Source organism: Camelina sativa, chromosome 17 (assembly GCF_000633955.1).
Source record: "Camelina sativa cultivar DH55 chromosome 17, Cs, whole genome shotgun sequence".
Classification (NCBI taxonomy): domain Eukaryota; kingdom Viridiplantae; phylum Streptophyta; class Magnoliopsida; order Brassicales; family Brassicaceae; genus Camelina; species Camelina sativa.
In genome coordinates, this window is record NC_025701.1 from 19,079,495 (window position 1) to 19,107,274 (window position 27,780).

The 27,780-nt window shown below is 34.4% G+C and overlaps 7 protein-coding genes, 1 non-coding gene and 1 pseudogene across 13 annotated transcripts; 4 read left to right on the forward strand and 5 right to left on the reverse strand.

Annotated features, from left to right (window-relative positions):
• On the forward strand, nucleotides 1,212-4,147 carry LOC104757626 (beta-1,6-galactosyltransferase GALT31A-like). The gene is made up of 11 exons (XM_010480377.2): nucleotides 1,212-1,553; nucleotides 2,009-2,114; nucleotides 2,223-2,269; nucleotides 2,379-2,593; nucleotides 2,689-2,752; nucleotides 2,856-2,928; nucleotides 3,013-3,133; nucleotides 3,219-3,306; nucleotides 3,400-3,525; nucleotides 3,609-3,718; nucleotides 3,815-4,147. Exons 1-11 carry the CDS (start codon nucleotides 1,432-1,434, stop codon nucleotides 3,961-3,963), a joined length of 1,221 nt encoding a protein of 406 aa, XP_010478679.1. The 5' UTR covers nucleotides 1,212-1,431; the 3' UTR covers nucleotides 3,964-4,147.
• On the reverse strand, nucleotides 4,163-4,963 carry LOC104757627. Its single transcript, XM_010480379.2, has one exon. The coding sequence runs from the start codon at nucleotides 4,635-4,637 to the stop codon at nucleotides 4,383-4,385; it is 255 nt and encodes an 84-aa protein (XP_010478681.1). The 5' UTR covers nucleotides 4,638-4,963; the 3' UTR covers nucleotides 4,163-4,382.
• On the reverse strand, nucleotides 5,958-6,606 carry LOC109130037. The gene has a single exon (XM_019239227.1). It carries the CDS (start codon nucleotides 6,485-6,487, stop codon nucleotides 6,248-6,250), a length of 240 nt encoding a protein of 79 aa, XP_019094772.1. The 5' UTR covers nucleotides 6,488-6,606; the 3' UTR covers nucleotides 5,958-6,247.
• Nucleotides 8,134-10,346, forward strand: LOC104757628 (multiple organellar RNA editing factor 5, mitochondrial). Of its 3 annotated transcripts, none has more exons than XM_010480380.2 (5): nucleotides 8,150-8,545; nucleotides 8,858-8,901; nucleotides 9,007-9,104; nucleotides 9,218-9,283; nucleotides 9,956-10,346. In XM_010480380.2, the coding sequence occupies exons 1-5, from the start codon at nucleotides 8,210-8,212 to the stop codon at nucleotides 10,099-10,101; spliced, it is 690 nt and encodes a 229-aa protein (XP_010478682.1). In that variant the 5' UTR covers nucleotides 8,150-8,209; the 3' UTR covers nucleotides 10,102-10,346. The 3 variants fall into 3 exon arrangements, with proteins under 3 accessions (XP_010478683.1, XP_010478682.1, XP_019094222.1); XM_019238677.1 differs by having other exon boundaries at nucleotides 8,150-8,476; nucleotides 8,789-8,901; XM_010480381.2 differs by lacking the exons at nucleotides 8,858-8,901; nucleotides 9,007-9,104 and adding an exon at nucleotides 8,683-8,780 and having other exon boundaries at nucleotides 8,134-8,589.
• LOC104757629 (TPD1 protein homolog 1-like) lies at nucleotides 10,577-13,197 on the forward strand. Of its 4 annotated transcripts, none has more exons than XM_010480384.1 (3): nucleotides 10,577-12,319; nucleotides 12,413-12,535; nucleotides 12,727-13,197. In XM_010480384.1, the coding sequence occupies exons 1-3, from the start codon at nucleotides 12,247-12,249 to the stop codon at nucleotides 13,062-13,064; spliced, it is 534 nt and encodes a 177-aa protein (XP_010478686.1). In that variant the 5' UTR covers nucleotides 10,577-12,246; the 3' UTR covers nucleotides 13,065-13,197. The 4 variants fall into 4 exon arrangements, with proteins under 4 accessions (XP_010478686.1, XP_010478684.1, XP_010478685.1 ...); XM_010480382.1 differs by having other exon boundaries at nucleotides 10,577-10,680; nucleotides 10,788-12,535; XM_010480383.1 differs by having other exon boundaries at nucleotides 10,577-10,680; nucleotides 10,829-12,535.
• LOC104757631 (protein HAIKU1-like) lies at nucleotides 13,791-16,889 on the reverse strand. Its single transcript, XM_010480386.2, has 2 exons — nucleotides 15,606-16,889; nucleotides 13,791-14,616 (listed from the first exon to the last, which is right to left on the reverse strand). Exons 1-2 carry the CDS (start codon nucleotides 16,411-16,413, stop codon nucleotides 13,874-13,876), a joined length of 1,551 nt encoding a protein of 516 aa, XP_010478688.2. The 5' UTR covers nucleotides 16,414-16,889; the 3' UTR covers nucleotides 13,791-13,873.
• Nucleotides 16,817-16,901, reverse strand: TRNAM-CAU. Its single transcript is given in 2 exon segments — nucleotides 16,817-16,852; nucleotides 16,864-16,901. It is a non-coding gene; the product is annotated as a tRNA-Met (tRNA).
• LOC104759627 (protein FAM50A-like) lies at nucleotides 17,560-18,177 on the forward strand (the record flags this gene model as incomplete). Its single annotated transcript, XM_010482537.1, has 1 exon — nucleotides 17,560-18,177. A coding segment is annotated over one exon (399 nt), but the record flags the coding sequence as incomplete, so codon positions are not given.
• Nucleotides 19,294-26,988, reverse strand: LOC104757633 (annotated as a pseudogene).

A 27,780-nucleotide genomic window follows, 5' to 3' on the forward strand; every position in this document is an offset into this window, starting at 1 on the left:
CCAATGCAACTAACTAATTATAAGACTTTGAGATAGTTGTGGAGAGTTTAAAAGCCACTGAGTTAGTATAATCTCTTTTTAAAATACACTGAGTTAGTATAATCTCTTTTTACGGTTTAATTTATTTTTCTCTGTTGTACAACTTTAAAAAAAAAAAATCAGAGTTCTATTATGGTTTTGTTTTTTGTAGACATTTTATTAAATATTTAATTTACTTTTTTGTTATTTAATTTACATTCATAAGTGGCATAATAACATAAGTTGCAGAATAAAAAATTGTAGGATGAAATTACTTTAAAAAATATTTTGATTGGAGACATTTTACATAGTAATGAAATAAAATATCATATTACCAATATATTTAATTTTAGTAAACAAACTAATATTGCATAATCGAGTTAAAAAAAACGTAGTTCATATTGTATAAAACTGAGAAATGTTAAAAGAATACTTATAGAATACTTATAATAAAACTAAATAGAGAAGTGCATGAAATGGGAAATGTAATATACATTTATATAATTTACTCCAAGTTTCTATCATATACATATATAAGAAAAAATTACAAAAATATAAATAAGGTAATTTCGTGAAGATAAGTTATAGTCTTTCATAAAAAAAAAAAAGAGAGAAAGAAAAGATAAGTTATACTTCCTCTGATTTATAATAAGTGTCATTTTGACATTTTGCACATATATTAAAATATCTTTTATAACCTTAAAATTGACATTAACTCTTGATATTCTTCAATGAATATGAAGTTAAAGTTGGAAATTTGTGCTTAATTTTACATTAAAATATAAAATGACATTTATTTTGAAACAAAAAAAATCAGGCTAGAATGACACTTTTAAAACAGAGGGAGTAGTATAACCGCTGAAGAGTATCTAAAAATCAGAAAGAAAACAAATGTGTGCAGAATAAAGGGGCAAATTTGGAAGTTAGCATATTGTCTTGGGACGGACAGAACATAACACAACAACAGTGAAGCTGAGAGATTCACGCGACTCATTTAAGCCACCAATAATGAGTTTTTTTTTTTCCTTTTCCTTTTCTGATTGAGCAACCAAAAAAGCACACATTTGAATTTTTAACAAAAACACAAATCATTTTACACTAATTTTCTGGTTTTATGTTTTTTTTTTAAAATAAAAAGTTTAGTAGTCCACTGCAAAATTAAAAGAGAGTGGTGAAAAAATATTAAAAAGAAAAAGGAGGAATCAATTACAGACATTATTGAGTGTTTTTTTTTCCTTTTTTGCTCATCCGAGAAGACGATGATGTCGTTTTGATGAGTTCACTGTTCACATGTTGTTTTCGCTAGACAACCTTAAAAAGAAAGAAAACAAGCTTTCCTCTTCTTCTCCTTCTTCTTTTTCTTCTCACTAAGAGTTTTTTTTTCTTTTATAGAAATAAAGAAGAAGAATAAAAATGGGAATGGGAAGGTATCAGAAATCTACAACTTCTTCTTCTTCTTCTTCTGGTGTTTCAGCGAGATGGGTTTTTGTTCTCTGCGTTTCCAGCTTCGTTCTTGGTGTTCTTGTCGTTAACAGGTTCTTTCATTCTCTCTCTCTCTCTCTCTCTCTCTCTCTCTCTCTGTCCCTCTCTCTGATTTTTCAATGCTAATGCTGCGGATTCTTGGTCTTGTTTGTATGGGTAACTAATGCTAATGCTTCAAAAGGGGTTTTTTATGTAGATGTAGCTTCAAAAGTCTGCAACTTTGTCACTTTCTACTGTATCTCCTGTCTTCACATTGGTGAATCTGGAACATTCTGATGCTGAATTATGTTTACTCTAGTGAATAGATTATGTTTTTGTTTCTTTTTTCTTTGTTGTGGTTCTGTCTTTTGTGCAAGTAGCTTTATGTCAAGTTAGGCAATTGTTATTTAGCTAGTGATTCAACTGGTTCTATATATCAAACTTGTAATCCCATTTTGGTTGATTATAATAACAATTTAATGTCCTAGCTTCCTCTGATCTTACTTACATATCTGTTTCTTTCTTTTAGGCTTTTGGCGACATCTGAGATAGTAGTAGATGGCATTGAGAGAGCTTCGCCTGTGCAAAATGATCAAGCCAGGTCACTTCATCCTCTTATTGATTGTGAGAGCAAGGCAAGTAGATGATGACATATTGTGTGTGTTTACATCACCTGATGATCTGTTCCAGTTTACTGCAAAATTAAATCTTGACTTGGGCATTGTTCTTCTTCTTTTTACCAGGAAGGTGACATTCTATCTCGAGTATCACATACTCATGATGTTATCAAGTAAAGTGCCTTTTTCTTTTGTCTCACTGAAACATGATGTTATGATATTATATTAGAGATTAGGCTTTGTATTACATTTTTAAATAGATTCTGCTATTTCATGTACCAGGACATTAGACAAGACAATTTCTTCACTTGAGGTAGAGCTAGCTACAGCTCGAGCAGCAAGATCTGGTGGTGGAGATGGATCCCCAGCTGTTGCAAAATCAGAGGCAGACAAATCGAACAAGATTCGGCCTCGGATGTTCTTTGTGGTGGGAATCATGACTGCTTTCAGTAGCAGAAAACGAAGAGACTCGATAAGAGGAACCTGGCTTCCTAAAGGTTCAACTAGAACGAACCAGCTCTTCTAAAGCTCCCATATATAGCAAGCAGATGATGTGACAAAAAGATTGATTGTTGCTTCACTTACTTTGCAGGGGAGGAATTGAAAAGATTAGAGACAGAGAAGGGAATCATTATGCGATTTGTCATAGGTCACAGGTAGAGTTTTCTTAATTTGGTTTCCAAAGCATTTACTAAATAGTAAATATAATATTGGCTGTTATATTTTGATATGGACAACGTAACTATTCTCTAAATTTAGTTCTTCTCCTGGAGGAGTCTTGGACCATACCATTGAAGCTGAAGAAGAACAACATAAGGACTTCTTTCGCCTGGTAGCTTTGATTTGTAGCGCTAGCTCTGTCAAGTCCTTTTTCCGTTAGTTAATAATATCTAATTAATAGTGAAATATCTTGCAGAACCACATAGAAGGTTATCATGAATTATCAACTAAAACCCAAATGTACTTCTCATCTGCTGTTGCAAAATGGGATGCAGACTTCTACGTCAAAGTGGATGATGATGTTCACGTAAATCTCGGTTAGTTACATTACATTACATAAAATGCATATTAAAATACTTACTGTTCCAAGAAAAAAGCTTAACTAAAGTTATAATTATTCAGGAATGCTTGGTTCTACATTGGCTCACCATAGATGGAAACCGCGAGTGTACATTGGTTGCATGAAGTCTGGACCTGTCCTTGCTCAAAAGTAAGCAGTCACAAGCTCTCATGTTTCTACACAGATCAGGAGTTGACTCTTTTTCTTTCTTTCTTCGGATGATATATATTTATTGTGCTGCAGAGGGGTCAAATACCATGAGCCAGAAAATTGGAAGTTTGGTGAAGAAGGAAACAAGTACTTCAGACACGCAACTGGACAAATCTATGCCATCTCCAAAGATTTAGCAACTTATATCTCAGTGAACCGGTGAGCTCTCTCTCTCTCTCAGCTCACAGACTCTTCTTTACAATCATCCTCGAATCCCAAATTGACTCACGGTCTGTTTTCAGGCGACTACTTCACAAGTATGCAAATGAAGATGTCTCTTTAGGTTCTTGGTTCATTGGTCTCGATGTTGAACATATCGATGATAGAAGCCTCTGCTGCGGAACACCCTTGGGTAAAAAGATAAAAATCTGGCTAGCTAGTAACAAGCAAATGAATCAAGAGTTAGTAAAAAAAAAAAAGGGTTTATTAATGACTACTGTGTGTGCAGATTGTGAATGGAAGGGTCAAGCAGGAAACCCTTGCGCAGCATCCTTCGACTGGAGCTGTAGCGGAATCTGCAAATCTGTTGATAGAATGCTTCAAGTACACCAACGTTGTGGAGAAGGCGATGGAGCTATTTGGCACACAAGTTTCTAAATTTTTCTTCAATGTATAGTTTCAGCCTCTTCTTCTTATGGATCAATTCGGTATATATAGAGGTTCTCTGATTATGATTGATGTTCATGTTCAAACATCACATGCATCATCTAAGCCTCAATTTTTGCCTCCTAAACCCTAAAAAGTTCTTGCAAAAGTTTGATCCTTTTGGAGGATTTCGATTCTTGAAGAACAGGGAAAAATAAACTCATTCTTTTCTTTTAATATATATTAACAAATTCATGAATTAATAGAACGAAACCAGAGAAACTTGAAATCAAACCAATGAATCAATCACTATGAAGGATGATTCTAATCAAGAAATTGAATAATTCCAAAATTGTTATTTACATATGAGAATTATCGAAACAAAACCAAAGCAAAAAAGAAAAGAAATCGTAAAATCTTGATTTTTGTGATCAAGAACGAACTATGGTCTCGAAGCAATGAAGGCCATCGAGCTCAACAGCAAACCTCGGTGTCTTGGTCGCCAAATCCATGTTCTTGGAAGCTTTTTCATCTTTCTTGACTGCCAAAGACGCGTTTTGACCGCCGCCACGGCCGCAAGAAGAAGCAGCGTTGCGTTCAGAGCGGTGGACACAAGGATCAGCGGTGACTTTCTTCCCCATAATCTCAACACACATGGCGTCAAAGGCACTAAACATCGAATTCATTATCACAACGAGTTGTTAAAAAACAGGAAAAGATCTTTGAATGGGTTTATGTGAAAGGAACAAAAACAATATAAAGTGTTTATATAGAAAGTCTTTTTTTTTTTAATAAAGACGCGACGAAACAAGACCGTGTTGTGTTGGATAAGGAAAGAGAAGAATCCTAGTTGGATCCTAGTTAGTTCAAAGTTAGAAATTTTCCACTTTTTTTTTTTCGGCGAGTTTGACCTAATTTTCTCAATTGGTTTAGCGTGAGATGTGGCCACTTGACAAAGACGACCTTACATGTTTTTAGATTGGACTTAATTTATAATCCAATTAATTAATGGTAAATTGGTAACCTTTTATTCTTTTAATAGAAGAGGAATGTAATTACTAATTAGTTTATATGTGTGTGTGTTTTTTATTTTGTTTTAAGATTCTCTCAAGGTCAACTTTAAAAAAATTTTACCTTGAGAGAATAAATATGTATAGAGAATAAATATTTATTAACACCTTACTTAAAAAAAAAACTTTAATTTGTATATGCACCAAACAAAAAAAATATACTAACCTACCATATATCTCTATATTGTTATAAAAAAATAATATATGTATAAATATTTATATACTATTCAATAACAAAAATTAAATTAAAAAATTAACAAATTTTATTTGGAGCCTTAAGAAGTACAGAGTAAGGTCATTAAAGAAAGAAAGAAATGATAAATCAGATGAATGGATTAGTAAAGTCTTAAATCATAAATCTACCATGGACTCAGGAAATGGGCAAATCACAAGCCAAAAAGATTATCTAAAAAGATAAAATGATCATTTTAATTAGGACAAACAAATTTGATGATGAATGTATGGTGATTATGATGAAAGCTATTGTACACAGAGAAAAGAGATAATAACTATTGTTATTTTGGTTGATTAATTTCATTGTCTAGCTAAAAAAAGAGGGACACAAATAACACCATATAATCTGACCTAGCGGTTTAGCAAATTTACCAACAGGCTTACATAAATAAGCATAATAGATAATATAATCTTGTAACCCTTGATGCAAGTTCTCTCTACTTTGCTAGCTTTGATTCTGGGATTGATAAATAAAATAAAATATAGATGTAACATCTTGTGTGTAACCATGGAACTAAGTTCATCAAGTAACTAGTAAGGTACCCTACCTAATCTTATCTCTCTTTTGTTTTGGTTTTAACTTTTAATTCTATTCAGGGGTTCTTAAATTGTTTTAGTTTGCATTCGATTTTCATAATACAGAAGTGATCTGATTTGATGTATTTCCAAGAATCCGAAGTTTGAATAATCCAAAAAAAGAAAGAACCAAAACTTGAATTTTGTTATTTCTGGTTCGAGTTTAATCAAACCGAATTCGCACCCCTTCATCATCTAGCCGGAACCGGAGAAATATGAAGACAAATCGAAGAATCAAGAAAGTATGTAACCGGATCAAATCGATGAATATTTCAAAAACGTATTGACACTTTGACAGCAACATGTTATAATGAATTAATAGAATAAAATTAAATTAAAGAAAAAAAAAAACAAGAAAAATCAGAACAAAGTTTCTGATCTTGAAGCCAAGCTAGCGCACCAAGAAACAAATCAAATCAAGAACGGACTATTGTTTCGAAGCAGTGAAGACCATCGAACTCCACAGCGTACCTAGGAGTCTTCTTCACCAAACCAATGTTTTTGCTACTTGCGTTGTCCTCCTTTTGCTTTTGCGTTTGCGTTTGTGGTGCGGCGGCGGTGGCCGTAGTAGTAGTAGCATTAAACGAAGAACCCATGAGGTTCTTACCCATGAGCTCTGCGAAAAGAGCGTCGAAGGCACTGAACATCGAATTCATGATCAGAACTATAACAATAAGAGAAGAGACTTTTTTTTGAAATTTGTAGAGATAGTTTAGAATAGATCTTGCTCTTGGTGGTGAGTTTGTTTTAAGTTTACAATGACGAGAAGAAAGAGTTCTGTTTATAATATATATTACAAACGAGACCGTGTTGAACAGAAAAGGAATGCGTGAGGAATTTGACTTTGTGTGTGACTTTTTCTAATTTTCCAAGTTGCTACGTTAGGGATAACGCTTTCGATTTCACGCGCTTTATTTTTTTTTTATTTTTTTATGGGTTTTTTATGTTTTTTTTTTTTTCTTCGTGAAAATCATGACAAGTTGCAAAAACTTACTTATGAGGTAGAACATGTGACATCCGACAAAAAAAAAAGGAACATGTGACATGATTGTATAAGAGTTTACTTTTCTTGTTTTTCCTGAATTTAACGGTGACGTAGAAATGCTACAAATTACTTCACCGGAAGATGAGTAGGTTCTAGTCTTCTTTCTAGAAGAGAATCAAATATCAAATTTTAACAAAGTTATGCACAATTCGTTTCTTTACGTGTAAGTTGTAACCTATCATCTAGTTTGAAACTTCCAAAAGAAGTAGAGATGATTTTTTTTTTTTTTGCATTTAATAAAAAAAAATATTGGAGCGTGGATGTCACGCGCTATATATGGTGAAGCTGCGAGCAGCCTGATCTTGGGGGTCCAAGTTGGGGTTGAATTGAATCGTAGATAGACAATGGAATTGGATGGTCGGATTGGAATTCAATCTTATATTGTTTGTGTTCTGTTTTTGTTCTTCCAAATAGGTTCTTTCACATGGCTTTTCCAAAATCTTTGTATTGAATTGAATCTTATATTGTTGTGTTCTTCTCGTCTTCTTGTATTTTGGGTGACACGTGTCCTTTTCCTTTTGATAATTGGTTTTGACCGAGAGAGTTCAGACCGGCTAGTGTGAGATTCGAGTCCAACAGACTCAGACTCAGACTCGGATCTGTAATGGATTTTAATCATGTCTTTACCGGTTGATCCCACAACCATATTCAAAATTTTCTAAAATTTCTATATTTTTAAACCTAAAAAGATATTGGGTAAGTTTTCTTATCTAATCATCTATCTTCAAATTGTAATGCTTGATTTTTTTTTTTTTTTTTTTTTTTTTTTTTTTTTTTTTTTTTTTTTTTTTTTTTTTTTTTTTNTAATTGATTTGTTTCGTTACTTCAATTATTTTTCGGAATCTAACTTTTTTTTTCAAAATAAAAGAAAATAATATATCAATTTTTTAACTGGTGCTTTTTTTCTTTTTTCTTTTTTTTTTTTCTTTTTTATCTCATTGATATCTTCTACCAGGTATTCTTCCCGGATAAATGGATTAGTAAAATCTTAAATCATAAATCCACCGTGAACTTAAGAAATAGCAAATCATAAGCTAGAAAATGATGTAAAAAAAAAACATCTTAGGACAAACAGATTTGATGATGCATATCAGCATATGTATGGTGGTTATGGTAAAAGCAATTGTACATAGAAAACAAAAACAAAAAAAGAGATAAGAAGATGAAGATAAATGTTATTTTGGTTAATTTCATTGTGTGGTAAAAAGTTCGGCCCATTGGCCCATTAATGAAAGAACCATCTGATTTAACAATTCGGTGGCTTTCCGCTTAAACCCTATTCTAGTCCATTCATTTCTGAGACCCTTGACCACACACACTGAGAGCTTCTTCAATGGCGAAAACCCTAGCTCGCTCCACCGCGTCACGCATCGCCAAACGCTTCTTCACCACCTCCGGAGCCACCGCTCCTTCTCCTTCTTATCTCCTCTCCCGTCGTTCCACCGCAGCGATCTCCCATGCCGTCGGATTCGTCTCTTCCTTGAATCGTTTCACAACGGTTCGAACTCGCATGGACAGGTCCGGTGGATCGTACTCTCCGCTCAAATCCGGCTCCAATTTCAGCGATAGACCTCCCACTGAGATGGCGCCGTTGTTTCCTGGATGCGATTATGAGCATTGGCTGATTGTAATGGACAAACCTGGAGGCGAAAACGCCACGAAGCAGCAAATGATTGATTGCTATGTCCAAACCCTAGCTAAAATTCTCGGAAGGTTTAGGGTTTCGTTTCTAATTTTCGTCGAATCTTTGAAATTTCATGGAAGAAAACGTTTTAAGGAGTTAACTTTTTTGTTGTTGGTGATCAGTGAGGAAGAAGCTAAGAAGAAGATATACAATGTGTCGTGTGAAAGGTATTTTGGATTTGGCTGTGAGATCGATGAGGAGACATCGAACAAACTCGAAGGTAATGTNGGATGCGATTATGAGCATTGGCTGATTGTAATGGACAAACCTGGAGGCGAAAACGCCACGAAGCAGCAAATGATTGATTGCTATGTTCAAACCCTAGCTAAAATTCTCGGAAGGTTAGGGTTTCTTTTCTAATTTCTTTGAAATTTCATGATTAGTTATTATTTAGTGAAGAAGAAGGCATTTTTTAACTAGTTAACTTTGTTGTTGATGATGATCAGTGAGGAAGAAGCTAAGAAGAAGATATACAATGTGTCGTGTGAAAGGTATTTTGGATTTGGCTGTGAGATCGATGAGGAGACATCGAACAAACTCGAAGGTAATGTTATTTGAAAACACACATTTTCATCTCTGGATCTTGTGTTTTGTGTTGAGGAGGACACGAGCGATGTAATGAATGGTTCTTGATTCTTGTGTGTGTGTGTGATTCAGGACTTCCTGGTGTTCTCTTCATTCTACCAGACTCTTATGTTGATCAAGAAAACAAAGATTACGGAGGTGAGTTAAATGAAATGTTAACTCTGTTGTTACTTTGTTAGTGTTTGATTTAATACAAAACCATGTTTTGAATTCCAAGTTCTCTGTTTTGTTCTGTCCTGTTTCATAATCCATTAAGACTTTAGCTTAGAACTAGGAGATTTTCCAAATTTCTACTCTTTAGTTTAAGCATTGAAAATCTGATTTTGTCAAAAATTCCTGCACTCAACTAAGACATCAGATCTTTTTTTTGTACCACCTTTGTGTGTTATGAGCTGTTCTTATAGGGTAGCCAAAACAATTTGATTCCAGGTTCCAGCCTTAAGCTTCAGTCTGTTTGTTTGATAGAGTAGCTGTTTATGAAGCTTGAGGGTTGAATCTTTAAACTAGGCTCTCGCTTTAGATGTTAACATATAAAAAGCCACCTTTGTGTGTTCCATTCCATGAGCTGTTCTAATAGGGAAGCCAAAACATTTTGATTTCCAGCACAACGAGCTTAAGTCTGTTTGTTTGATAGAGTAAGTGTTTGTTTGATCGAAGAAGCTGTTTGTGAAGCTTGAGGGTTAAATCTTGAAACTACCGTCTCTGTTTGATTATATTCTATGTTGTTGTTGTTGTTGTTGTTGTTGTTGACAGAGGTTAACTTGTACTAAGCTCACTTTGTAATCCAAAATCTCCATGTATGTATTGCAGCTGAGCTGTTTGAAAATGGAGAAATAGTCCAACGTCCTCCAGAGAGACAGAGAAAGATCACAGAGCTAACGACCCAGAGAAGCTCTGATAAACCAAAGAACCACGACAGGACCAGATACGCCCGAAGGAGAGAGAACATGCGTTGAAGTCAGAATCAAGAGAACATGCGCGTTGAATCTGATATCGGACTGTAGAACTTGTTGTCCAATGTTGGTGTCTGCAAGCAAACAGAGCTTGTTTCTGTTTTCTAGCTTTCCTCATCTTTGTAGCTTTGAGTTTATTAGAATTTGGATTGGAACTTTCATTGGCATATACATTATATATAGTTTTTGCCTCATGAACGATGTCTCTGTTTCATGAAAATAATTAGTTAAGTAATCTTACCCATTAATTAATGTCCCAAATGATCTGGCTTAATTGAAACCGAAAGGGAAACATCTAAATTAAAGAGAAAAAAATGAAAAATGGTTAACCTAACTCCTTTGTAATTAGGGAACACCGGTTCTTTTCAGTTTTATTACTAAACCGGACTGAGAAGTCCAAACCGTCATTTAAACCGGTTTAGCGGTTCTATCCTATAAACTCTCTTCCACTCAACAAACTGTTTTAGGGATGGCCGTACGCCGTTTACAGAGTTACTCACGAAACAGAGAGATACGGATTTCGATTTCATCCATGCCGATGACAAGTTCGTCGACGAAGAAGAGCCTTCTTCATCGGAAAAGGTAAATCCTGTAACTGTTCTTGGTGCCAGCAAATTACCTCCTTAAGAGATTTTGATAATCGTGTTTATTTTAAACTGTATTTGAGTTTTGCGATGCTCTTATTTCAGTTATGGACAAGTTTTGGTGTTTTGATCTATATGGATTTCAGGACATACGAATCAGCAGGATCTGTAAATGATGAGAAACTCAAATATTCTCTTGCGTAATCTTTTAAAATGTCTTGGGTAGATTTGTTTATGAGAGTATTATAAGTCACTGCATTTTGGTAAGCAGCATGGAGTTTGCTTCCTAGACGAAGTGACTTATAATATTCTCATGAATTGATTTTGCTACTCTTTAAAGAGAGAGTAGAGAATGGTGGTCAATGCATAAATAAGAGCAGTGAAGTTGATTCTTGGCTTTTAGTATACAGTTAGTTATTGTGTTACCTTATGGTGGTACACTGTCTTTTCTTGGGTAAGGGATTATAAGAAAGTGAGACCCTTTCCTCAAGTGAAGGGGGTAACAAACTAAATAAATCCCACGCATCTTCCACCTTACCAGCCTTGTAACCTCGCAAGACTAGTAAAATGGAAGATGCTTGGGATTTATTTTGTAGTCACTCCTTTCTACATAGTGTTGTCTAAATGTTACAATATAATATACACCAGGTCTCCGTAGGAAACATATTCTTTAGAACAATGATTCGCTATCGGTTTCTATGTCAACAACTTTATTTTTTTTTCTAAAGAACTTGTAACTGTTTGTCACATGCTATAAGCGAGTCTTCTTTACTCCCACTTCATGTGGAACAACCTTGTTAAAGACTAAAGTCTGGGGGTATCTGACCTTATCTTGAAACTTCTCCAAACATAAAAGTCAAAACATTGTTTGAGACCTTATCTTCTTGTTGTTGAGTTCGAAATTTTATATATTCTCTAATGTATTTGATGATAACTCTTGGAAAACAAGAGAAACTTTATGATAACTCAAACAAACCAAAGCTTGTAATCTCTCTTTAAACCTCTCTTGTTCTAACAAGCTCTGTTCTTACTCTACAGTTATTTCTTTTCTTTGGACTAGGCCTAGGGAAGACCACTTCTCTATAGTCTATACCTGCTATATTTTTCCTGCTTTTGCTCTCTGTAACTATTAAAAGATTTTTGGAAAATGTTGAAACTTGGTTGACTTGTTATAATTCTCTACTTCTTGTAAACAAGGTTGGTTTGGTTTCCAAATTGTGATAACTCTCATTTTCTGATAGGTATTTCATTACGGTTCTGTTTAATTAATGACTTCAACTACTTTTTGTCAGCCCTTTTTTCAAAACTTTTAACATAATTTTGGTAATAGTTATGTTTCTTCTGAATCTCGAGGCAGATAGATTTTGAGATGAAACAGGGTATTGGTCCATACCCTTATGGAAGAAGCAGCAGACATGCATGCAATCACAAATTTCCATTTCTTAAGTTTCTTTCTCTCAACTCTCTCTACCATGCATGTGTATTATACCCTTGTATAAAAAAACGTCTCCATCTAACTAGAACAGAGAAGAAGCCCTTCACATCTTTTGGCCAGTGCTAGAGAATGGAACACATCTACCAATTCCAACACTGGCTCTTCTTCGTAGTTCTTGGAATGTTTCTGTCTCTTGCTCTGTGTAAGTTCTTTCTTATCTATAATATCCATCTTTCTCTCTTTTCTTCTTCTTACCATACACCAATTCTGTTTTCGAGTTTTGTCAATGTTGCAGCTGTGAAGGCCACTGAATTGGAAGGTTCCAGTGATGAAAGAGGCATTGCTCTCAGTACAAAAAGCATCATTTCCATTTCCAGAAACCGCACCGCCCTTTCTAGAAAGCTTTTGCTCTCTCCTGGTAACTTACATAGACACTGTTTGGCTTCACCTATCCATTAAGTTTAGTCTCTGTTTTTATGTTTTAGGAACCAAAAAAAGAGAATATGTTCTCATAGACATCTTGTTGGCTTCACATATGAACTAAAAGATCAATCTTACTGTTTTATGTATAAAGAACCTAAAAAGACACATCTTCGTATACATTTTCAGACATTGGCGACGGGACCAACAGGATCGGACAAGATTGCTCAAAAGATGATATTGTTGTCTTTCAAGGCACAACAAACCCACTTCCAAGTGGAGTTCCTGCATACACAGTTGAGATCTTCAACGCCTGTGTCTCGGATTGCAATATCGCGGAGATCCACGTCAGTTGTGGCTGGTTCAGCTCGGTTAGACTGGTTAACCCTAGAGTTTTCAGGAGACTCTGCTATGATGATTGTCTGGTTAACGACGGTCAACCTCTTGGTCCTGGACAGACACTCTCATTTCAGTATGCTAACAGCTTCTCTTACCCTCTCTCTGTTTCTTCAGTCTCTTGCTTCTGATTCTAGATAAATACCAAGTTTGGTAGTTTCCACTAGTTTGTTTGTATGCAAGCAAGACTCAGCTAATGATATATTTGTTTCGAACTGTGTTTCAATTTCATTAAACCAAGAATCTTGGGATTGAATTTGTGTCTTTATAACTCTTTGTAAGCCAACCTGTGTCCGGTTTTGTTTACAACCAGACAGAGATACATGAAAAGAGAAGGATCCGGTTCTAATTAATACTTAGGGGTTGGTATTGGTTTGAGATTTATGAAGATTTTTGAAGAGTTCAGAGATTTATGAAGATTTTTGAAGAGTTCAACAAAATCATTAAAAATGAATAAGTGAAAGATTGTTAAAGATTGCTAAAGAGTTTTGTTGATTAGTTTTCTAAAATCTTGTAAAGTCCTCCAAACAATCCCTATATTTTTATTATACTTTCCATGACTTTATTTTGTAAAGAAAGTGTCTAAAATCATGAACCAATAACATAATAATTGAACTCATTAACAATCCTAGACTCTTTTGTTTTAATTGAATAACACAAAATTTTTAATGATTTTATAAAAGTCTGAATCCAATAACTCAGATTTGTTAAGATTTTAAATGACTTTTTACAAATCACAAACTAATAACACTAAATTTTAACAGAGTTTAACAAAATCTTGATCTAATAACAACAGATTCTACATAACATTTAAAGTCTTTAAAACTCTTTTCAAATCTTAAACCAATAACCCCCACTTATTAACATTTCTATGATATTGAAAATAAGGAAAACATTAGAGTAATATTTTAAATTTATTATTCACGATTGGGAAAATAAATTATGAATTTATTTCGTATGGGACATCAAAAATCTCATCAAGACTAATGCAGTCTAGGTCCGGACCAAAGCCTCCAGGTTGAGTCATAGACGAAAATGTGAAGTTTAGTGGTTGTGGATAATCAACTCCTGTTGATTGTAGTAAGGAAGCATCATGCTGCATATGTTGGGGCGAGCCACTGAACCAGGAAGAGGGGAAAGTATTACTACTATTAGGTATGATGACCGGTTCAAAACCATTGCACTGTGGCATTGATTGCGTAGGAGATTGAACCAGCATGTGAGATTCATACTTATCATCATCAAATGGTTGTTGGAATTGGTCTCCAATAATATTAGATCCTGATGATTCTTCGAGTAAGCAGCTTTGAAGATAACGCATATACAATGAGACATCAGGATCCTCTTGAGCCGCCGACATTGCACTTGGAGGAGCCGATGAGGTCCGGTTTATCGGCTCTGGTATAATCTTCTGATGGTGTTGAGGTAAACGCTCACATGATTCTGAACTCGTTAGTTTCTGAACAAGGCTCTTGAAGTCGTTCTTGTCTATGATGTACACTTGTGTCTGAGGTTGTGGTTGCGGTGGCTGATGAACGGCGTTACTCTTCCGCATGATGAACGGTGGCTGATGAACAGCGTGTAGTAGGTCGAAGTTACTCTTCCGCATGTTGTTCACTCTCGAGTAATCATTTCGTGGTCGCTGCTGATACATAACTTTTTCTAGCAAAGAAGAAACTGTCACTAAGAATTTTACACACATTTACATTATATATATACAATATTTCCTTGTCATATACATCATGATTGATTTTAAATTCCTGATTTTTTGCACTTTTAGTTCTTGATTTATTTCAATAATAAAACGCATTCAAATTTAATACATGGATGTTTTCCTTCTTTTTTTTTGTTCTGGACAAAATGTGTGTGTATCTCTCTACCTTTTTTCTATTTTTATTTCAATTTGAGTGAAAGGTATTTATATATTTTTACATGAACTCCTTTTTTAATATATATTTTAATTCTTTTTTTTTGTATGAGTTTGTTTCCATTGATATCATGTAAAATATTTGTAGATTCATTTAACCCCTAAACTCTTATTTTCTAGGATTTTATGCATTTAATACATTTTTTTTTTGCATATGATATCATTTTTAATACAAGAATTTGTTTCCATTTGACACTCAAAATATTAACCATCGAAAATCTTATTTTTTTTTTTTTGAAAATTTATATATAAATGAGTATTAATAATAGTAATAATACTAATATCGGAAGTATCTTAGCTAGGTGATATGAATTATAACGTTTCGACAAAGTAGTTAACGGTGTTAATGAAAAGTGTGGGCATGCTATATTTTTGGTTTAGGTGTTTCTAGGAGAGAACTATGCGTTATCTCTCCAATCACAACCGAAGTCTAGATGACGATTTATGTGTACGTCGCCCGAGAAATTAGAAGAGGCAAGAAGACCATAAGATGAAATAGGGACTCCGTGGATCAATATAGCAAGAAAGGATGAATTATGAATATAACCCGTTGTTGATATTAGGGTCTCGTGCATTTTAATCTACGTAGTGGTACAATGTCGTAGTGAAGCAGAAGATGATAATTTTTTTTTGGTGTACAATAAGGAAGAAAACGAGTTGATTGAAGTTTCATTTTCTAGTCATTTCAACCCCTTTCCTAGTACAAAGACACTACTAACCTAAAGAGTAGAGTGAAAAAAGAGTTACCTATATCTTGGAGTAGAGTTCGGGAAAAGCCCATACGGTGATGATGGGAACACAAGACCAGAAGATGTAGGATGCTGAGAAATACAGCCCGGACCAAGAATTCCAGGTTGAGCCATGGATGAGAATGTTGAGCCTCTAGTAGGAGTGGGTAATATCCCTCGACCGTTGAATCTTGGACTTGGAGTGTGAAGACTATTATTATAAATCTGTTGTGGCGGACTGTTGAACCTAGGAGGAGTAGGCAAAATGGGCTTGTCGCGTGCAGCACCACTGAACCGTGGCCAATGATGATTATGCGTTTGTGGTGGTTCGTGCGGTTGATACTCATTAGATGACTGCAATTGGTTTCCATTAGGTCCTGAATCTGCTAGTGAGCTTTGAAGACAACGCATATACACTGAGACAGAGGACTCAGCTGTATTGGACAACAATTGTTCTCCATGACCCGTCATTGGTTGTGAACCCTGATGCATATAAGGTTGCATTGGTAGTGGTCTCACTGCAACTAACTCATGAGTTGGTTGTGCCACAACACGAGGTGGTGGATCACGGGGCCAATGTGTCTGTGTTAGAGCCGCTGGTCTAATCTTGTGCTGAGGCTTTAGTGGATTCTGAGGAGGCTGAGGTAAACTTGTGAAGTCATTCTCACCTACTATGTTATAAACTTGTGGTTGCGGTTGTTGAGGCCTTGCCGAAGCGATACCAATACCATATGAGAAGTCGGGTTGGTGTAAAGGACTCTTCTTCTTTATGTTCTTCCCAAACTTATTCACACCTAACTGATCACTATACCAAGACCTATCCATCTCACAAAATTCTGATCTAAAACCACAATGTCTGAAAGACTGAAACTTAAGCTGAGGAACAGACTAGGCAACACAAACAGGATCCGAAGATCATCCTAAATCAGCTAAAGACTCACTCTTTCACAGCTTTGAACCTAAATGAGTGAATCTAGCGGTCACCCTTTATCCAAATATGCATCTAAAACCGAATCAGCAAGTGTTCCCAACTCATAAACATCTATAATCGAACGCGCTAACAATAAAAAATTCACGCTATTTTTCACCTGAGGAAAAATCGAATGATAAAGATCTGATTTTAGGTCAAATCGCTCAGTGTAGAGAGAAACGAATTGAAGAAGAAAAAGCTTGTTTTTTTTTTTTTTGATCAAATGGAGTTTGGTTCATTAAAAAAAGGTAAAAGAAATGGGGTGAGAGAGGCTCGAACTCTCGACCTCAGGATCACTCAGTAGCTATGAGACCTACGCGCTAGCCAACTGCGCCACCACCCCATTTTGTTAGTTGAGTTCACACATAATCTATTCTATTCATACAAAAATGATCTTACAAGGTCTTCGTCAAGATGCCTCTTTTTTAGACAGAGAGAACTCTCTCTCTCATAAACAACAATCTCTTTCTCTTTCTCATTTTCTCGTTCATAAGCTTCAAAGCAGAGGAACCGAATCGCTACTTTAGTATCTTTTGTTCACCGAGAGGCACACATAACAGTTGAAAGGTATGGCCTTTATTGATTTTGGTTTTCGTTTTTATGATTCTTCTCTTATTGTAGATCAATCACTGAGATTGGTAATTTATGGGTTTTAGCCCTAATCAATCGATAGGAGTGTCTTTGATTGAGTATCGAACTTCTCTGTTTTCTCAACTTGAAAAGCAAATAAAAGACAAAAAAAAAAAAAAAAACACACAATTTTTCTTTTTCTTTACTGTATAGATTTGCTAATTTTGGTTGATTGCTATTTTAACGAATTTAGTTTACATTTTTGTGTGTGTTTTGTGCCTTTAGCTTCTGGAATTAATATCCTAGGGTTAGTTTTATAGAGTTAAAGATTCTTCCTTTAAATGCATTACCTTTTAAGATTGCTTATAGAAATCAGTTTTTTTTTTGTCAAGGTTTTGAGTAAAAATGGGAATTGTAGGAGAGATGAGTAATTGAGCATTGATGAGAAAGAAGGGTTGATAGACAAAGATGAAGTCATGATTCGTCGGATGAAGAACCGAGAAAGACAACGTAGGTACAGAGCCAGGAAGCGGATGAGGGAAGAAGCGGGTATAGATGGGAGTCTCTCGTTTGAGACCATGGGACAACTGGAAGAAGAAGAAGAAGAAGAAGAAGAAGAAGAAGAGGAGGAAGAGCTAGAGTTTAATGGACTTAGTGGTGGTGGTTATGTTGACAACTTTGTGCGGCGTGTTTACTGCGATAGAGATTGGAAAAAAGAAGCTAGAAGAGCTCATTTGATTGTGAACAAGGCTCAATGTGAGTTGGTTATACGGAAGATAAGGAGGCATCATAGAGATTGGAAAGCTGATGCTAGAAAGAAGAAATCTTGATTTCTTGAGGAATCGTCAGGTTGCTAGAGGGATCTTGCAAGGGTGATTGAGGTTTTAATGTATTTTCGTTTTTTATTAGCACCTACCAATAATTGAACTTAAAAGTTAATTAAAAAGCAAAAGTAATTAAGTAAAATGATGATAACTAAGAATAGTAATGACCAAAAAAATAGAAATGAACATGTATATTTTTTACATCAAATTGTTATTTTTTACTCATACTCTTACGTTTTGCTTAACTTGTAATCGATAGTTAATTTCTAAAAACTTCTAAAACTATAGTACATGTAACATGTTCATGTCTTGTCACCAAGTATTCTTACCACCAGATGTCGTTAGTCAGATCAAGAATAAAAGTTTTAACATTCTGGCGAATACTTGGTGACTGTCTCCACTCTCCACAATATTCACTTACACATGAAAAACATCCGCTTCACACACAAGTTAGAGATTTCTTTAAAGCATCTTTACATCTTTACTAGGCTATTATTATGATTTTTATCAGTTACCGTATTGGGTCTCTGAAGTGGTTTCATTGAAGAGCGTCGTTAACATCACAAACTGTAAAAAGCTCTCTATACCTTAAGAAGCTATAGGTACTTTGAGTAAATTGAAATACCGTTGATGATGGTGAAGATAATGTACATCTAAAAATACCTTTGATAACACTGACACATATTACCTGCTCATGTCATATACACGTTACACATTGAAGATACAACGATAATCATAGCCCTAAAGATAAGAGGAAAGGATTGTAAATAAGGTTATTTTAGATATTTACAACTTTTGAAAGAATAAAACCGATCTAAATGCACCATTTAAACTCACCCATTTTTTTTTTATATTATTATTGTTATAATTAAGATGAGTTTCACAGATACTTCTAGAAATTCATTTGGATGATTTATTTAATTGCACTAAAGCAAACATCTATATGGATGGAGCATTTGGATCAGCTACGAATTTGTTTAAAGAATTTATCTCTATAATTTTTGGTATTAATGTTAAGTATTTTATACAATTTCAAACTTTTAACATAAATTACAAAATTATACTAGTAACACAAAAGACTGGAAATTTATTAAAGGATAACAATCACAACAATAGAGCAAGCACAAATACAACTAGCTAGCCTTGTATTAACAAGCGTCATCAATTTATCTATAACTTGATAACATGTAAATGAAGAACCCACGTTTTAAACAGAGTAGTTAAAACTTGACATCTTACTAAGTAATAGATTCATGTCTTGTACATTCAGTTGATTGTCTTATTTTTCCACTAACCAAATAAAAGATCTTACATCTCTAAAGAAACTTAGAACCTCTAAATATTATATGATTAGATGTGTACAACATATATAGACACAATACAGTATATATATAATTCAAAGAGAGATTTTAGAGATCAAACGTTGGAATTTCAGAAGACCAACCATGTGAAGCTTGATACAACATCCTTGGTAACAAGTATCTGTAAGGATCACTCTCTCTTTTTACTTTTAAATAGGCAAGACATTGTTCAACCTCATACTTTACTTGCAAGTAAAGCTCTTGTGCCTTGTCTTTGTCTTTCAACTCTTTCTCCTTACCTGCCATGAAATAAGAAAACCCGCCATCATTGAGGTCAGTGATTTGTTGTAGAGACTAGAGAGGATACATTTAGATTACATACATATATACCTGCTGTTTCTATTGGTTTGCCAAAGTAATAGTAGAACCTCCCTGGAATCTTAGGTCCGTACCACTCTTGGGATGCAGAGATCTTGGTTTCCCAATTCGCTCTCGTCTCCTTCCCTGACATTCAAAATCAGTGATCATATAACTTGAAAGATTACGAGAACAATCTATATTAAAATAGCGTGTAATATGAAAAACCTTATGTTTTTTTTTTTTTTTTTTTTTTTTTTTTTTTTTTTTTAAAAAAACTTTTCTATTAATATTAGTAATGATAATGATAATGGGCCTACCACTAATGGGCTCGGCCTTGGAACTAATTACAAAGGTCCAGCAGTTACAAAAAGGAGAAAAACGGCGGTCGATGCCTTCGCCGGAAAAACGATCGGATCCTGCTGAATGACCTGAAACAGAAGCTTGAACAGGAACGCCGGTGGTTGCAGGATCCACGGCTTTGCGGCGGATACACCAAATCGAAACCCTTGACATCCGCAACCAAACTCTGTCTCAGGTTCTTCTCCGGTGTACTGCTTGACCCGCTACAGATCCTCCAACAAGTTCAAACCACCAATGACAGGCTCCGCGAAGACAGGTCCCGTGCCTAGCAACCCGCTCACTCAGATCTAACACGCCTCTTCCAGCTCCGGCAACCACCGCAACCTCCAGGTAGGTTTGCTTCAATCCGATCTGGTGGACACAAAGTCATGGCGATTTACAGAGGATGATGGCTCAATCCATCTTCCATAAACCGGATCCCATGATAGCCCCTAAGGATGTCAAACATCTAGGTTAACCACCGCAACAATGCAACAATACCCTCCTGCCCTCCTCCGACTTCCGCCGCAACCGCAGCTTCTGGCGGATGGGTGAACCAAGGGAAAAACCTTATGTTGCCAGTGTCCTTTGTTGCCTTTTCCACTAAATCCTTCAAGATAGGGATTTTCCTTTGATCATTGGAATCCAGGACAAGCTGAGTGTCATTCAAAGTTATAGAGTTATCGTCATTTTGAATACAGAGACAATTCTTCTGCCTCTTGCTAACGTGTAAACATATAAGAGGCATAATAGAGAGTAGAGAAAGCTTACTTGGCAAATGTCGTCTACTCCAACAACACCAAAAGGAACGATTCTGGCTCCAAATTTAGATGCAACTCTCACAAACTCGGATCGTTCTGGCCAAAATAGCTTGTATTCTTCACCCTGCAAAGTCACTCTATAAATTAAAGCCTCTAAAATAAATCAAACTTTCCAAGAAAGCAGAAACCGTGTGAAAACTATATACATAACCTTTCTATGCAACGCTTCACGGGCACCTCCAGGATACAAAAGCACATGAGCCTTTTCACGCAGTAGTTTGTAGATATTGAAACTAGAGACTGGAACTCCACCCATTATCTTATATTTGTCAAACATCTTCGTGTCGACTAATGAGTCTTGGAGATTCTTGAAAACCATCGGATGTATCAAACACCGCAGGTGAATGTTCCTCTCTTTCATGATTTGAGTTACCATTGGAATCAAGTCAAATCCCATTAGCATGTGATAGCCAACGTACAGAACAGGTCCCTCTAAAGGTAATCCTTCGAGGCTCCTTACAAGTGTTCCGTCTTCTAGAGTTGACAGCATTACAGGGGAAATACCATCCATTATCAATCTGCACTACAGAATTTATCATTCCGTATTCACTTTAAATTTTTTACGTAGTAGTCTGATTTGTTTTGCTAAGCATAGAGAAAAAACTAAAGATATGTCTCTCAGAGCAATTACTGAGACATTTTTTACCGGTCATCGTCTATTTGTTGTTTTAACTCATATGTAGTAGGCATAATGTAATCCGTAATGTGATCATGAGACTTCCCACGGCGATAAAAACAAGTACACTTGATGATTTTAGCCAGATCTACGTTGTCCTCCTAACGTGAGACACGTAAAAGAGATAGTTGAAGTGTAGGTTATAAGGTCCTGTTCGTTTGACCATTAGTGTATTCATTCAAATGATCCATTCAAAAGCTTCATCTAATCTTCATCTAAATGAGTCATTTGAATGTCAAACAAAAATAAAAAATGTTCATTTGAATGATGCATCTTAATGGAGATGTGTTTATTTGCTTTATTTACATTCTCATCTAAATGGATTTGATTAGAATAATGACTAAAATACTCATGTTTTGATCTAACAATTTTTTAATCTTAATTTTAACCATATTAATTTTAAATATTGATCTAAAGTATATATTCATATATTTTTATTCAAAACTAAACAAAAATGTGATTTTACGTTTTTGGCGGGAAAAAGTGATTTTGTGTGTTGTTTTTTTTGCGGAAAAAGTGAATTTACGTTTTTGGCGGAAAAATGTGATTTGTGTTTTTGGCGGGAAATTGTGATTTTACGTTTTTGGCGGGAAAAGTGAATTTACGTTTTTGGCGGGAAAAATATGATTTTGCGTTTTTGGCGAGAAATTGTGAATTTACGTTTTTGGCGGGAAAATATAATTTTGCGTTTCTGGCGGGAAATTGTGAATTTACGTTTTTGGCGGGAAAATGAGATTTTACATTTTTTGGCCGGAAAATGTGATTTTACGTTTTTGGCGGGAAAATGAGATTTTACGTTTTTTGGCCAAAAAATGTGATTTTACGTTTTTGGCGGGAAAATGTGATATTGTAGGTTTAGTGGAAAAATTAGTTTATGCTTTTTTGGCGGGAAAATGTGATTTAAGTTTTTTTGGCGGGAAAATATGATTTTTATGTTTTTGGCGGGAAAATGTGATTTTATGTTTTTGGCGAGAAAATGTGATTTTGTGTTTTTTTTGCGGAAAAAAGAAATTTTTTTTTGTTGTCAATTTTTTTTGATTTTATGATTTTGGTGGAAAAACGTGATTTTAGTTTCGGCGGGAAATTTATCATTTGTTTTTGACATTTTATAAGAATTGTAAAAATATTATTTATAATTTTGTAGGTAAATAGATTTTTTATATAATAAGGATATATTTGTAATTTGTTATTTTTGGATGAAGCATCTCCATCCAAATGGTTCAACTAGAATCATTCAAATGAGTTTTAAATTTTTGCCTAAAATTTTAAAACTCATTCAGATGATCCACGTGAATGATTTTGGATAATGTTATTTTCTTGACAAAAACGAACAACATTTGGATGGACCATTCAGATGGTCCATCTAAGTGAACAAACGAACAGGGCCTAAGTATCCTATTTCTTCTTTATTGGATGATGAAGAGAGAGAGAGAGATCACTAACCAAAAGGGGAAATTGTCCACTGTCATCAAGCTTACGGACGATACATTTTGGCAACGTGCGCGAGTATCTGTCAATGTCTTTCTCATTCAGCAGCCACTGATGGCGTCCACTGCAATAGTCATAACCAAATAACTATAACACGTATGGTTTGAGGTAAAGTACCTCTTTACAAGTAACAGATATTCATTGACTCATCGAACCTCAGAAGTATCAATGTTTCCGCTCTGATTGAATATATATGAGAATTCACAGAAGTAATAACAGACTTAAGCATTTCCAGCTTCCAGAGCAGTGTGTCCTTAGGGAACATTCTACTGAGAGTCTGCAAATATATTTTAGTGAAAATATACCAGTTTGACACAAATTTGGTAATTAATTGGTAGATTAACACTTCATCATATCCAATAACTAGAATGACACAAATTTTAGGTAAAAAGACTAAAAACCCAGAATTTTCTTTTAAATTTTTTTTTTTGGAAAAAACGAAAAATCAAAAAAATAATAGTATTTGATATTTTGATTTAAAAATATGATGTTTATATTTTTAATATAATTTATAAAAATAAAATATGATTTAAAATATAATTTTTAAAACAATATTCAAAATTTTGTTTATAAAAATATTATGTATAACGATATGATTTAAAAATATGAAGTTTAAGATGATATAGTTTAAATAAGTTTTATAAAAAATATTAAAATAATATTATGAAAATATAATACAAAATATATAAAAATAGGATTTTAAAATATGATGTTAATTTTTTAATATGATTTAGGAAAATAAAAAATGTATAAAATATGCTTTAATATATGAGTTTAAAAATATCATTCATAATATGATTTATAAAAATATAATTAATAAAAATATGACTGAAAAAATATAACTTAAAACAAATCTGTTGTCACTATATTTACATTTTACATCTAATAAATATGTTATCAAACACTAGATTTTTGGAAGGAAACAAAAAAACTGTCATAACTTAAACAAATCTGCCATAACATATGGTATTCACATAGGTCATTTTAGCAAATTTTTAAAAATATTATAAATGTGTTATCAAACAACAGATTTTTGTTTAAATTTAAAAATCTGTCATAACTTAAAACAAATCTGTTATCACTAGAGGTCAACCTAGTAATTATTTCTCTATGAAAAAATCTGTCATGTTACGACAGATTTTTAATCAAGAAAATAAATCTGAAATAACTGTGGAAAATAAATCTGCCAGACATTATATCAAATCTATCATATATTGTGAAAGTTTGTGGTGTCTTTATAAATAAGTCTGTCGTAAAAAATAAACCTGTCATCAATTATAAATCTGTCATAACTGTAATTAAAAAATCTGTCGTCCAAAATAAATCTGTCATACAAAAATAAACCGGTTGTGCAAAAACAAATATGTCATACACAAATTAATCTGTCACAACTAGTCCGGCAAACATTTGAAAATATTTTGATTTTTAAAAAAATATTCTGAGATGGTAAATTTGACTTTATTTCTTTCCTAACAAAGTAAAAAAGTGTATTTTAGGCAAAAAAATAACTTATCTAACCCTTACATTTTATGAATTACTTTAGTAATTAACCTTCTAACTTGGGTCAATCTAGTTTTTGTCCCTATATTTTATTCATTTTACTAGATAAACACTAGAACTGAAATTGTAAATGGGTAGTTGATAATGAAAACCCATAGATCATGAGTTTCTAAGAACTTAAGAAGGAATACTTACGGGAAGATTAGTTGTTATAGCAAGGAGGTCTCTTAACATCCCTCCACCCATTCCTTGGAAAGAAAATTCATTTGACATAGCTTGTAACATTCCAGTCAGCGGATTTCCTACCGTGACAAAGAAACACATCTGTGTCATGTTTGAATAAGTTCTTGATCTACAAGGAACTAATGTTGCATAACAACATCGTACCCCTGTCACTGCTTTCTAAGTAGAATCAACAAGATGTTAAAACTGAACATAACGTCTTACAGATCCAACTTGAAACTCAATTAGTTTTGTTAACTTAGTTATATAATATGAGAAGAGAACGTAACGAAAGTGTACCTTGCTTAACACCGAAGATATCTTCCAATACTGTTGGAATACCATATGGTAAAACATTCAGCATTCATGATAGAGGTTGTGAAATGACGTTGTTGATATGTGTGGCTGCAACAAACAATGTCTATGATGCGAAAAGATTTGTAATTTCACCGACTAAGAATCTTACAGGCCAAGAGACTTGTACCTGGATTAACCAAGATCAGAGAAAGATCAATATTGGGATTCCTGGCTGCAACATCTAAAGCAAGACATGCTCCAATAGATTCTCCAACTAGATATATAGGTCTGTTTGGCAACCGATAGTACTCCGCCTTAACATCATTCTCAATAAGCTTCACCAATTCTGAATACAACAGAACACAAACAAATAAAAGGCTTTCATTTGCTGTTACTATATATCTTCTCCGTCAGTTAACCATTTGTGTAGTGATTCGAAGGGGAAACAAAAAGGTACGTACCTTTAGCAGGAGTACGGTCGCTGACTGGTATGTGAAGGCACCATATGTCAAAAACCCTAATCAAAGACAACAACATCAGAAAATGAAACATGTCAATACTTCAAAAAAATCTACGTAAACCAAAGTTCTTGGACAAACAGCTAAATAATTTGAAATTACGCACTCCCCGAGTTTCTTATGATGGCGAATGAGCCCTAGTCCAGTCCCATCGAACCCTGCAAGTTTTTAGTTTCCTCAGTTTTGTTAACTTGAATAAGCTTAACGTTGCTTGACACACACACAAAAACAAAAAAGTGACGTTCAGAGATTCATGAAAATGATATCAAAGTTTTTAACAGAAAAGGAAAAGAAACTGTTTTTTTTAAAAAAAAAATTATTTCTTAATTTAGTTAAATAAATGATATGGAACTCTAAGTCTAAAACTCATACTGTATTTGATTTTATTTCCAATATAATTATTGTCTAATATAAATTTTTACTAAGGTAGGCTCAAGTCTCAATCCTAAAATTAATTCCTAATCCTAAAAAAAACAAAGAAAAAATTAAATCATATCTTATTTCTCTTCCCCTATTTTCATATATTCAAGTATTTCCTAAGGTAATTTCTACAACTATCTCATTTTCACCAATTTTCTATTGCCATCAATATAACGTCTTTAATATAAAAATTAAATAACAAAATTACACTTTCTAGCTCTAGAGAAATTAAATATAACCAATCCAAAGTGAAACCAAACTGAACCAACCCAAACCTAATTAAACCCAAAAACCAATTACACCAAACCGGACCACATTAAATTTGGTTTTAGATTGGCAAAAGTTTTCATAAAACCAGATTAATCGAACTAAACCAAACCCAAAAGTAAACCGAAATGTCCACCTCGATAAATCAGAAGGGGAAAGAGAGGACAAACCAGGTATAAAAAGGAGAAGAGGAGAGCCTGAAGCTTGAGCGCCACACTCCGACGGAGAGAACCAACGAGGTGGACCTCCTCCACCTCCGAATTCTCTCGCTTCCACCAAAAAGTCAGACAAGGTCTTCCTCAGATCAGGACGCGCCGCCTCCAGTTTGGAATACGGATTCTCCTCCACCTTCGCCACCGTGGCTCCGTCTTTATCATTATTCTTCCCTCTCCCTCGAACACCCCTACAAGGAGGAGTCGTGTAGGTTACGGAATTGACCGAACTGAGTCGATGCTTCGCGGTTGAGGTCCGGTGCCGTATGTTTGATGAAGATGAGACGGCACATAGACCGAAGGTTGAGTGAAGCACTGTATAGATCTAAGAACTTTGAATCAAAAATAAGAATAACTCTCTTTTATTACTTTAGGAAAAATAACTCAAAAACCTAAAGCTCTCAAATCTCAAATCTCTCTCACAAGGTTTTACAACTCTCTTGCATCACCTTAAATATAAAAACTCTCAACACCAATTTCCTAATCTAGAATAGGAAAGATAACATATTTAGATTATCCTAGAACAAATATGTATATTTAAATTATCCTCCTAAATATACTTTTCTTGGGCCTTAAGCTTATTTCAAGCTTAATCCAACATAATGTAGTCGCCATTTGTGAGAAGCTCTAAAAGAGAGAGTTTTTGCGGTTTTGTATTTGCTTATAGTCCACTACAACAAATATGTACATTGATAGCAGTAGAGGATAGCACATTTTCATGAACTGCTATAAAAGATGATTATTTTTTTTGGTCACTTTGTAATAGTTCAATATAAACGTTATGATATAAAATTCTTAAGCGGGAATGTTAAAACTCTTAGTCCGCCAACCCTGAGCCCAATTATTTCACTTAACCGCTTAACTCTTAGAAGAAAACTCTCAAGCTAAACCTAACACTCGAACAAAACATCAAAAAAACACACTCTCGAGCTAAACCTAACACTCGAACAAAACATCAAAAACAACACACTCTCGAGCTAAACCTAACACTCGAACAAAACATCAAAAACAACACACTCTCCTCTATTTTCTCTGAAATTCTCAGAGATTCTCTTCTATTTTATCGACGAATCCGCCGCCGACACATTCTCCACCGTCTCTTCTATTCACTCCTCCGCCGACACATTCTCCAGCCGTCCGTGAGCTCGAATCGAAGGCATGTCTTTCTTCTTTACTCTAATTTTCTTCTTTCTTCTTACTCTCAAGGATTGAAATTTTCAAATTAGGGATTACGAGATTTTCAAATTAGGGATTACGAGATAGCAGTAGGGTTTACAAGATTTTCAAATTAGGGATTTATGAAATTTTCAAATTAGGGATTTGTTCAAATTAGGGATTTATAAAATTTTCAAATTAGGGATTTGATTCAAATTTCGGGTTATGAAAATTAGGGGTTTGTTTCAAATT

Excerpts from the sequence above, each read along its gene's own strand:
- LOC104757626 (XM_010480377.2), top strand. The coding sequence starts at position 1,432 with ATGGGAATGGGAAGGTATCAGAAATCTACAACTTCTTCTTCTTCTTCT. Across the intron at positions 1,554-2,008 it reads GGTGTTCTTGTCGTTAACAG|GCTTTTGGCGACATCTGAGA; the intron begins GTTCTTTCATTC and ends TCTTTCTTTTAG. Across the intron at positions 3,307-3,399 it reads GGACCTGTCCTTGCTCAAAA|AGGGGTCAAATACCATGAGC; the intron begins GTAAGCAGTCAC and ends ATTGTGCTGCAG.
- LOC104757627 (XM_010480379.2), bottom strand. The coding sequence starts at position 4,637 with ATGAATTCGATGTTTAGTGCCTTTGACGCCATGTGTGTTGAGATTATG.
- LOC109130037 (XM_019239227.1), bottom strand. The coding sequence starts at position 6,487 with ATGAATTCGATGTTCAGTGCCTTCGACGCTCTTTTCGCAGAGCTCATG.
- LOC104757628 (XM_010480381.2), top strand. The coding sequence starts at position 8,210 with ATGGCGAAAACCCTAGCTCGCTCCACCGCGTCACGCATCGCCAAACGC. Across the intron at positions 8,590-8,682 it reads CTAGCTAAAATTCTCGGAAG|TGAGGAAGAAGCTAAGAAGA; the intron begins GTTTAGGGTTTC and ends GTTGGTGATCAG. Across the intron at positions 9,284-9,955 it reads AGAAAACAAAGATTACGGAG|CTGAGCTGTTTGAAAATGGA; the intron begins GTGAGTTAAATG and ends TATGTATTGCAG.
- LOC104757629 (XM_019238799.1), top strand. The coding sequence starts at position 12,247 with ATGGAACACATCTACCAATTCCAACACTGGCTCTTCTTCGTAGTTCTT. Across the intron at positions 12,536-12,726 it reads AAAGCTTTTGCTCTCTCCTG|ACATTGGCGACGGGACCAAC; the intron begins GTAACTTACATA and ends ATACATTTTCAG.
- LOC104757631 (XM_010480386.2), bottom strand. The coding sequence starts at position 16,413 with ATGGATAGGTCTTGGTATAGTGATCAGTTAGGTGTGAATAAGTTTGGG. Across the intron at positions 14,617-15,605 it reads CTCTACTCCAAGATATAGGT|TGACAGTTTCTTCTTTGCTA; the intron begins AACTCTTTTTTC and ends TAAAATTCTTAG.